Source organism: Anguilla anguilla, chromosome 13 (genome assembly GCF_013347855.1).
Source record: "Anguilla anguilla isolate fAngAng1 chromosome 13, fAngAng1.pri, whole genome shotgun sequence".
In the NCBI taxonomy this organism is placed as follows: Eukaryota; Metazoa; Chordata; class Actinopteri; order Anguilliformes; family Anguillidae; genus Anguilla; species Anguilla anguilla.
This window is the reverse complement of record NC_049213.1, coordinates 15852083-15862230: the sequence shown is the minus strand read 5'-3', so window position 1 is coordinate 15862230 and position 10148 is coordinate 15852083. Positions and strand designations below refer to the sequence as shown.

Sequence of the window (10148 nt, the reverse complement as noted above, 5' to 3'; positions counted from 1 at the left end):
CGTTGTTGAGAAATGTGAAATCAACATATGCCCGTCCAAGACTCGCATTTAACAGATCGTGACAGCGCTAGCTTGTATGTGTACTGCCAGGACATGATTAGAAACATCACGGTTTTGAATAGCTAGTGGCATAATTAATACAGTTTCAAAGTGGTGTAGTTATCTGAGATTTTAACGACTGTACTTTTCATGGACAAAATCAATGTAGAAAGACCTGTGAATGTGCTTTGTGCAACATTAGTTTCCTGTGGACATTCCAACTAATAGAATCATTGAAACTGAAATCTTTCATCTGTTCAGCCCAATTCAGGAGGGGAGGACGGGGATGTCTGCCCTCTGAAATTTATGAATTTAGCTGAGTGTTCTTTCAGGCTGCAGGCTGCAAGCTAAGCCACCCAAGCTACACATCCCAACCAATGTCACCGGTAGATTGCTGGCACCTGACCAACCAGGGGTGTCCCTGGTTTGTAATAAGGCTCCTCCCTCTCTGGGCGACGCTGTCAGCGATTCCTTGCTGTGATTGGTCTCAGCCGTAGGACACATTTTCGCTCTTTCAACAGTGCGCTGTAGCTGGATGGGCCTCCCAGGAACTCTCTACATTAAAGAATGTCTTTGAGCAGCGTCATATGATGCAATGGATGTTCGCAAACAATAGCCATACATAACACAGGGAGACTGGCATGTTGTGATGTCACAGTAAACTGTTTTATTGTTCTGGGTAGCAGAAGGGGGGGGGGGCACACAGAATGACTGAGCATGTGATAGAGAGGACAATGAAGATGACGGACCCTGTGTCTGTGGACTGTTCAGACTGCCACCATACGTAGACTGACAGGAAGAAACAGCTACAGAAAGGCTTCCAGCATCAAATACAGCAGGAGTGTCAAACAAGTTGGTTTTTGTGATTTCCTTTTCAATCAGCTACCAAATAAGGCCTTGGGAAAAAGGTGTGTGGATTCTTCAGCCAATCTTTGACTTAAATTATTCACTGATGCTGTAAACACCCCGAAAACCAGCAGACTGGAGTTTGACACCTGTCTAATACAGAGGCACGCAGCTTTCAAGAACAGAAAAAGAGCTTTTGATTTAATCCATAGCATTGCTTTAGATCTGACCTGTGTATGTATGTGAGGCACTGGGAGTACAGTATATAGATGGGCTGAATGGCCTGTTCTCATCTTTTTTATTCTTGTGTTCTTACAAATCAAATGGAGTAAAAAGAACAGAACCTTAACAGGGGACCTCAATCAGTGCCTCAAAATAATTTTAAACACGAAAAGGGGAGGTTGCATTTTCCCTGTATGCCAATACTTAGTAGTAGGTAAAGATAGTGAAACTGACATTCAGGCAAGAATTGCAATTGAAAATGCTCTGCAGTAACTGGTCAGGCAGCTACATGCTGCAGATTTCCTCATGACCTGACCTGTAATAGGCCTATGTAGTTACAATATATAGAAGCATAATGGCTTAATATGAATTCTCCTGATAAACCAGGTGGTATTTAGTCTGTGGATTAAATTTATGCTAAGAAAATGTTAGGAGATTTAGTTTTACTGGAAAAGTATTAGATATTAGGATTTAGCATTGGAAATGGGTAGCAAGTAATCTAGCTCATTTGCATGACAAAGTCCTTGAAGTAACTGCAAACTCGGCAATAGACAGCAGCAGCTAGCATTAGATTTATTGTTTGTCAAAAAGAGACAAAATAGTAACGGCAGTAGCTAGCTACTTTGCTGGCTAAGTGCTTTTCAGATGCAATTCATTTTGTAAACAAAAAGTTACCAGCGGGGCCTTTTTGGTGAATCTGTGAGTGAGTGAAAATGGATTCATTCTAGGTAGCCTAGACCACGAGCAGAACAGAGCAGTGCTCACTCAGAATCCTCGATGACGTCCGAGGACTCGGACACAACCTCTCCGTCCTTGGTCTCAATCATCTTGATCACAAGGCTCTTCTTGGACTGGGTGATTGTACTGTAATCGTCGCCATCGATGTCTCCGCCAATTCCACCGCTAATGCTAACACCGCCACCGGTACCGCTGCTAATTCTAACACCGCCACCGGTTCCGCTGCTCATGCTGACACCACTGCCAGTGCCGCTGCTAAAGCTAGAGCCACCGCCAGTGCCTTTCCCGTAGCCGCCCCCATAGCCTCCCCCGTAGCCGCTGCTGTAGCTGCTGTAGCTGGTCCTGGCGCTCTCCATGGGGAAGGAGCTGTAATTTGCTGTAAGAGATTCACAGGAAGAGTCAGACAGAAACACAATCGGAGCACGGCAGGCTGTGAAGAGTGCCAATGTGGAAGCAGCGACTCACGGGCATAGCTCTGTTTGGAGACGCTGATGCTCTTGATCCCACTGGCCAGCCTGTTAGAGAACAGAGAGGACAGAATTTAGTTGTTATGATTAGCAGAGAGGAGCTTAAATGAACGTCAGTTATTTACTAGCCATTGACACTTCATACTTTTATACTTTTGATACCTGCCATTGTAACAATAATAATAATTTTTCATCATAACAAAATTTAAATTTTTTAAATTATTATCCCCCTAAAGATTTAGCCCCCTTGAGCCACACTGATATTGTCACCTTTTTCAAGGGGGCCCTGGCAGCAATAATAAAAATAATAATAATAATAATAATAATAATAATAATAATAATAATAATACTAATAATAACAATGGATTACATTTATACAGTGCTTTTAAAAAGCGGCTCACCTCAGCCATCACTAGTATGTATAACACACAGTAGGCATACTGTGCCAGAATAAGCAAAACATGTCAACTGAAGTGGAAAGGGAGGGATTTATTTATTTAACAGATTACACTGGGAGATGATGGCTAAATCTCATTTGAGAGATTGTATCTGCCCTGTCAATCTTCCTCCTACTAGATCACTTAAACCACATCCAGCAGCAACTTGTTTTTAAAACCAGGCCCAGCCTCCCTTTGTTACAAGCCTAAGCAGAAGAAAGCTATAGGGAGAAGTTGACAAACGCTCCAATTGCCCTGGAGGACAAATAAAGTTTAGTTATATTTTACTTCTTACAGGATGTAATGACTGCCTGTGATATAATGTGAGAGATGGGGCTCTTGGGAGTTGTAGTCCTGCTAAAGCTCACCTGTCCTCCTCTCCTTCCAGCAGCTTCCTGTAGGTGGCGATCTCAATGTCCAGGGCCAGCTTAACATTCAGCAGGTCCTGGTACTCTCTAATCTGACGAGCCATGTCCTGCTTAGCCCTGAACAGGGCCTCCTCCAGGTCATTGATGCGGTGCTTGGCGTCCCTCACAGCCATTTCGCCGCGCTCCTCCGCCTCAGCGATCTGGTTTTCCAAGTTGCCGCGCTGATCGGGGATGGAGACAACCACGTAAAAAACCCTGAGAAAGAAACTGGCCTGTACTGCATGTGAACCACTGTGCTACACCACACTGCAGGCTAGGGGTTAGAAAGTGACCCCAGGGGCTATGGAAACCGTTTGCGAGTAATTGCGGCTTTTTTTTTTTTTTTTACCTGCCCCTTGACGAGTTCAATCTCAGACTGGATCCTCACGATTGCTCGGTTGAGGTCAGCAATCTCTCCCTTTGTGGACTTCAGGTCATCCCCATATCTGCTAGCAGAAGTCTGTATCTCCTCATACTGGTCCGAAGAAAACAAACAGCAACAAATATGTTTCAGTATTCGGCATGCAACAACGTGCTGACTAAACGTTCGTGATAATTAATGCAATGGACATGCGTGAAGCACCGTAGCAGCCAAGCTATCATTAGCCAGGGACGCACAGCGCTCTACAGCCGTGTGCGCAAGAAAGACAGGATCCGAGCGGAGAGCGGCACCTTGGTCTTGTACCAGGACTCGGCCTCGGCGCGGCTGCGGTTGGCGATGTCCTCGTACTGGGCGCGCACTTCGGCCACGATGGAGTCCATGTCCAGCTTGCGGCTGTTGTCCATCTCCACCACCACGGAGGTGTCCTTCACCTGGTTCTGCAGCTCACGCAGCTCCTGAGGACGCGGAGGGAAGAGTTGTTTCATTGAGGGACGTGGCGACGCGGCCTGCGGCATTCTACCCATTTACAGACAGCAGGTGGCCTAGCCTAGCCTTCCACGTGCAGGCCCCTAAGCTGAGGAAATCGTTCATTAAAACTTACTCTCAATTCCTTTTCTCCTTAACTTCATGTCATTAAATGTCATGACACTAACTTTTAATCACCTTTAATTATCATAAAGATTTGTTGCAGTACTTTTTATTTTATTTCATTATTTTTATTTGTATTCTTTTTTCTATACTTATTTTATGTTAATTGTAAAGTGCTTTAAACATAATGTAAGATAACCAGCTCATAAATAGTTTACTATATAAATGTGTACAGTTGGGTTTATTCCATTGTCCTCCTGAGACCCTGCAATTCATTTTTGTCCCCTATAGGGGACATACTGTAGGTCTCTGGTCTTAACCTCAAGAACCATAAATTCTACAATGCTAAAACCTGTGAGGAAATAAATTATATTTTTGAAAATATTTTCACTGCAACATGTTTTTGTCATCAAAGACACTTGCATTATTATGTCAAAATTTAATTTTTTTTCTTGTAAGGTCTCATGAGGTTATGTCCTGCTGGGGTAAGAGTGTTTTTGGTGGATTTCTGTCTGTGTGGTCACACAGGGACACAGGGACCCTGTAGTTTTGAGTGCTTTTAAAGGATAAATGGTGATGAAGAGGACTGCATCGCCACCCTCCGGTGCCTTACCTCCTCATAGATGGACCTCAGGAAGTTCAGCTCGTCCGTGAGCCCGTCCAGCTTGGCCTCCAGCTCCACCTTCATCATGTAGGCCTCGTCCACATCCTGACGACAAAAGGAACGCAGGTTATGCGCTTACAGCGTGTGTAAAAGAGCCCTGCTTCTTTTCAGCGATGCGGGTCGAATGTGGGAGGGGCTAAACGAAGGACGAACAGGCCATGCAGGAGAAGGTTAGGGCCGCTGACCTTTTTGATGACCACAAAGTCATTCTCACATTCGGTGCGCTTGTTGATCTCGTCTTCGTACCTGAATGGGAAAGGGGGCAGGAACAGGTCAGCCACCAAATTCAGACTCGCAGAAAAAGAGCTGTTCTTCCAGGGGTGACGGGGACTGTGAGCACCAACGGTTGCGGGTATGGCTACGATGACTGGAAATAAATAATCTGTGTTCTTTTGCGCATGCGTGAATTTGACCTGCTCCCGTCTGCTGCCGTAGCCTACTGATCTATGACGGGGGAAAACACTACTTTCACAGATGAGCAGGCTACGGTGCAGAACCAAGCAAGTCAAATTCATGCATGCGCAAAAGAGCACAGATTTATTTCCGGTCACAGTACCCGTACCTGCAGCTGTCAATGCTTAAAGTCTCTAATGACAGTCACAGACAATATGACAATGTGTGGTCATTTTCCCACTTGCAAGTATTTTAATCAGAGGTGACATTTAAACGAAACAACTGAAATTAAACGAAATTTCTGTGCCTTTTTTCCATGTCTGGCCATTTCGAAAATTGGCCTGCAAAGACTCATGTCATCGAACACAAGAAAGAGACTTTTTAAAAGGTGATAAACAGCATTTTTAAAGGTGATACATATTTCCATTCAATATTCTGAGGGCGATTGCAACTGTTTTTAATTTGATTTTAATCAGATTTCCACAAATCAGTGGAAACAATTACTCACACAAGCAATGAGATTTGCACATAAAGCTGAGCTTACATTTGTACTGAATAATTCTTAGAGTTAACCAAATCTTTATTCTTTATTTTCTTCTTGCATTTTGTCTCTCAGAATGGCCTGGTGAACATACAGTACTTGGCCTTGAGTTTCTGCCACAGATGCATTTTGCGACTTTCACACTAGAGGGCGATCTTTCATCATGCAATGCTAGCAGTGTGGCGGCGGCGGAGCGGGGCGTGGCGCTGGTAACTTTTTCTCTCCAGGCATAAAGACCACTTGGAGCAGACAGTAAATCATGTAACCTGCAGCTTGTAAATCAAGTGATGTTGAACTGCTGTGTTTTGAGTGCCAACAAATTTCACTGTCTCCCTTCAGGCCTGGACAAGTTTTTTTTTAAGGCCAGAAGACTCTAAAACTCATGTCTTTAATGAAGAAATCCTTGTAAGTTTCATTGCTGTCTTTCAGGCATGACAGTGATTTATGCTTCAAATAAAATAACCATATCCACTAATTCTTTTGCTCAGGTAGTGATTTTAGTTCCATTTTAAGAAACATCGGTAAAAGGTGGCACAGTAATGCAGAAAACTACAATCAAATGAAAACTCTTTAGTTTTCATACCATGTTGCACACTGGGCACTTTTTGGTTTTTGGTATATGGAGGTTTGCCAGGTCTATTCGATGCAATGGTGCTCTCTTCAGATGATCATCACTGAAGAAACAGAGCACATTCCGCCAAGTTAAACTGAGCACGTGGACCCGGGAAGGACTCACTTATTCTTGAAGTCCTCGACGAGTCCCTGCATGTTGTCCAGGTCGGACTCCAGCTTTGCCTTGTCATTGGCCAGGCTGACCAGCTGTCTGCGCAGGTTGGCGATGTAGGCCTCAAACATGGCGTCGATGTTGGAGCGGGTGGTTGTCTGACCCTGGAGGAGGCTCCACTTGGTCTCCAGCATCTTGTTCTGCTGCTCCAGGTATCTCACCTGTGAGGGAGAAGATGCACGGTGAGGGAAATAGAGCAGGAGGGCAGATGTGGCTTCAGGCTTTGTGTGTGCTATTATGGGTCAATAGCCTAGCATGTTTACACTTACAATCTCTATGTGTAGCTTTGATCTCAACCTTCTGTTAATTTAGAGTGAAATCAAGGCCATATCAAAGGGCCATATAACTTCAATTTAACACAGCTATTCATGCAGAAACAATCTGCTGGCATGGAAACTCTTTTTACCATCTGATTTTTCCATAGAGTATAATTTTTCAAAAGGCGGAAGTTGCAATAGCTCAAACAGGATGCAACAAGGGACACGTAGCTGGCAAATGCTGACCCTCCTCATTTTTTTAAACGGATACTGTCTAGAGGAAGCTAGTGAAGGGAATAATGAAATGACATTTTCCAGTGATACTGTTGTGAAAATATATAAAGTTGCCAAAAACAGGCAGCAATAAAACGAAAGGGACAGAACTGAAACAAAAAGGGTTGAAACAGGGTTGTAAAAAACTCACGCAAAATATAAAAAATTTTTTTGGGTAAGCTTAAAAGTTTTTGAACCAGTGGAAAATTGTTATTTCGGGCCTGTGGGATTGTAAAGGGGGGGGCGGGGGGGCGTGGCAGAGAGGGGAACAATCATCCCTTGATTCTTCTCTCGGAAAGTAAACCGAGAGTCTGAGACTGTCAATCATCTGAAATATTACGTAACTGGCTCGCCGTGTCAACTATAACATCTCTCTGCCAACCTCTTTAAACATTAACCAGTGAGGCAAGCATATTTCCCAGCTAAAGACCAGTGAAGCAGGGTAAAAGTCTGCACATTTGTAGTTATCCTCTGGCTATAGGAGAGAGTCAATGAGCACAGTAAAAGTCTGTACATTTATAGTTATCCTCGGGCTATAGGAGAGAGTCAATGAGGCGTGTGCCCTCACAAGAATGCAGTGGCAATTGGTTGCCATTTTCTAGGTTCAACATGTGACCACGGTGCATAGCTCAGGCCAGGTGTTGTGCAGATACATTTTATTCCTTCCAAGTAACTGAAGGATATTGGCTCTACTTGCCCAGAGATCGGCAGATCAATGGAATGAAGTACATCTGAGAAAGATTAAAGCAGGCTTTTTTCAATTTCAAAAATCCAGACAGGCACAAGACCAGGCAGGGAGTAGATGAAGAGGAGGACTGACCTTATCGATGAAGGAGGCGAATCTGTTGTTGAGGGTCTTGATTTGTTCTTTCTCTTGTGTGCGGATGACTTGGATGGAAGGGTCAATCTCCAGATTGAGGGGTGCGAGCAGGCTCTTGTTTACGGTGACAGCGGTGACAGGGGTAACAGCACCAAAACCCATGCCCATGCCCATGCCCATGCCCGTGCCCATGCCCATGCCCATGCCCGCACCCCCTCCCGCCGCCATGCCCAGCCCCATGCCCCCTCCGTAGGCCGCAGAGCTGGAAATGTACCCGCCACCGCCGCCAGCCCTGAAACTGCCCCCTGCGCCTCTGCTGGCGCCCCCGAAGGAGCCGCCGCCGCCGTAGCCGTGGCGACCGGAGCCAGCGTAGGACAGACTGCTGAAGCTGCGGGGGGCCGTCCCGGACGAAACCACCGAGTAGCTGGTGGTCTTCTTGGTTCTCATCGACATCTTGGCTCACAGAGAAGGGCTACAAAGAGGGGGAGTACGAGAGTCAGGCAGGCTGGTGCTCTGTATTGGAGGGACTCGAAACAGACTGAGTGTTGGCCTCTGTCCCACTTTTATGAACCTCCCCAGGGCGGGGAGGAGCCAGTGTTGTGCTGACTGGTCAGGATTGGTCAGGAGGAACAGTGGGCTGGACAGAGCTGCGGAACACTCCCCTCCTGAAAGGCTGAGAGGCACCTGGTCTTACAATCTCCGGACTTTCAAAAATATCTCCCAGGTTTTTTTCCCCATGAAGAATTGCTTTTGCCCTGCAGGCCAGCTTTTCAAAATAGTTTTTTGCCATATGAAATGAGCATGAAAATAAACTTGTGGAACAGTTTTCTATCTGTAGTCATATTTGAGAATCTATTGTTGTTTAATACTTTTTATTGTGAATATTTTTCACTTTCCAGGTGGCCACATTGACACACACATGCCAGGTATAAAATGCAAAAACCAACACAATGTTAGAAAGCACAAAAGATTTACAACAACAACAACAACAACAACAATAATAATAATAATAATAATAATACTAACTTTATATCATGCTTTTCAGAACATGGTGCTCAAAGCGCTTTCCAAAACAATGAAAAAAAGAAATTAAACAAAAAGAACAAGTAAAGTATATGCATGCAAGTCAAATATGAACAGTTGATCTGTGTAGTAAACAGCATTTACTGTAAAATAATTAATATTAGCCACTATTCATGTATTTGGAGCCTACTTTTTATGTTTTCAGTGTTGCTATGGGGAACCATGCTTGGAGATTATATAAGTATGACAGCACACAGGGTAGTTGAAAAATGATATGTACCAAGTGTACTTCTAGGAGAAGCACTAGAAACCAAAACTGCAGAAATTATCTGCCAACACAGTAATTTCATAAATAACTGCCCTTCGTTCTTCACTGATCACTGTTCAGGACTCAGTAACCACTATAAAGCAGCTTTATGATTGACATCTGTAGATACACCAGCAGTTCGATATTTGTACACATCCTCTGCTCATGTAAACTAAACATGGAGTGGTTGCATATCCCATGTGTGTGGGCAAACAACATGTGCTTTCATAGAGAGTTCTTCAAAACAACTTGGGTCACTGTGTCATTCTTTTCAACAGATGGTGATGTAAGATACTGTACTTTTACAGTGATAATACACTAATATGCAGCAATCACATGAAGGAAGTTCCACATTTGCGATACAATAATAAGATACGATAATAATTTATTGTCTGATTACTCGGAAATGTGTCTTGCCAATAGTTCCATATAATTACAAAAGACAAGCACAGTACTAAAAAAAAAAACAAAAAAAACGTTCTCTCATATACCCCCTAAGCAACTGTTCCCAATTATCTTCCCTCACTGGACCTATCATTTAGCATTTGAATAGACATTAAGATAAAAGTGCATTTATACTTTTCCAGTCTGTGCTTCGCTACCCTACACCTCCTCCCTAACCGCAAAAGAACTCAGAGTGCAGCACATGGGAACTATCACCAACATTATTGTCTGCCAATATTCTCTGATTGTAGTCCTTTTGAAACATCTGCATCACTGGAACACCCACAATCTTTGAGCGCACATTTAAAAAGGGGCTAAAAAGGGTTTATTTAAATTGAACTGAGATACCATTGTCCCCAAGCTGTAACAACATAAATCTCTGAATAATTGAGCTATAGAATAATAATAAAATCTGCTTGCTTGCTCCAATAGGATAGTCTACGAAGAAAGTAATGCATTGTTGCGCTCTGTTACATAAATAGTCAATGCGTGCAGTCCAAGATAGAGTCCGCATAA

The 10148-nt window shown here is 43.8% G+C and overlaps 1 protein-coding gene across 1 annotated transcript; it reads right to left on the bottom strand.

Moving 5' to 3' along the window:
• Nucleotides 1-681: 681 nt before the first annotated feature.
• LOC118211516 (intermediate filament protein ON3-like) lies at nt 682-8410 on the bottom strand. The gene is made up of 9 exons (XM_035388781.1): nt 7859-8410; nt 6461-6669; nt 4976-5036; nt 4740-4835; nt 3829-3993; nt 3506-3631; nt 3118-3338; nt 2311-2360; nt 682-2221 (listed from the first exon to the last, which is right to left on the bottom strand). The coding sequence occupies exons 1-9, from the start codon at nt 8309-8311 to the stop codon at nt 1869-1871; spliced, it is 1734 nt and encodes a 577-aa protein (XP_035244672.1). The 5' UTR covers nt 8312-8410; the 3' UTR covers nt 682-1868.
• Between the last annotated feature and the right edge of the window lie 1738 nt (nt 8411-10148).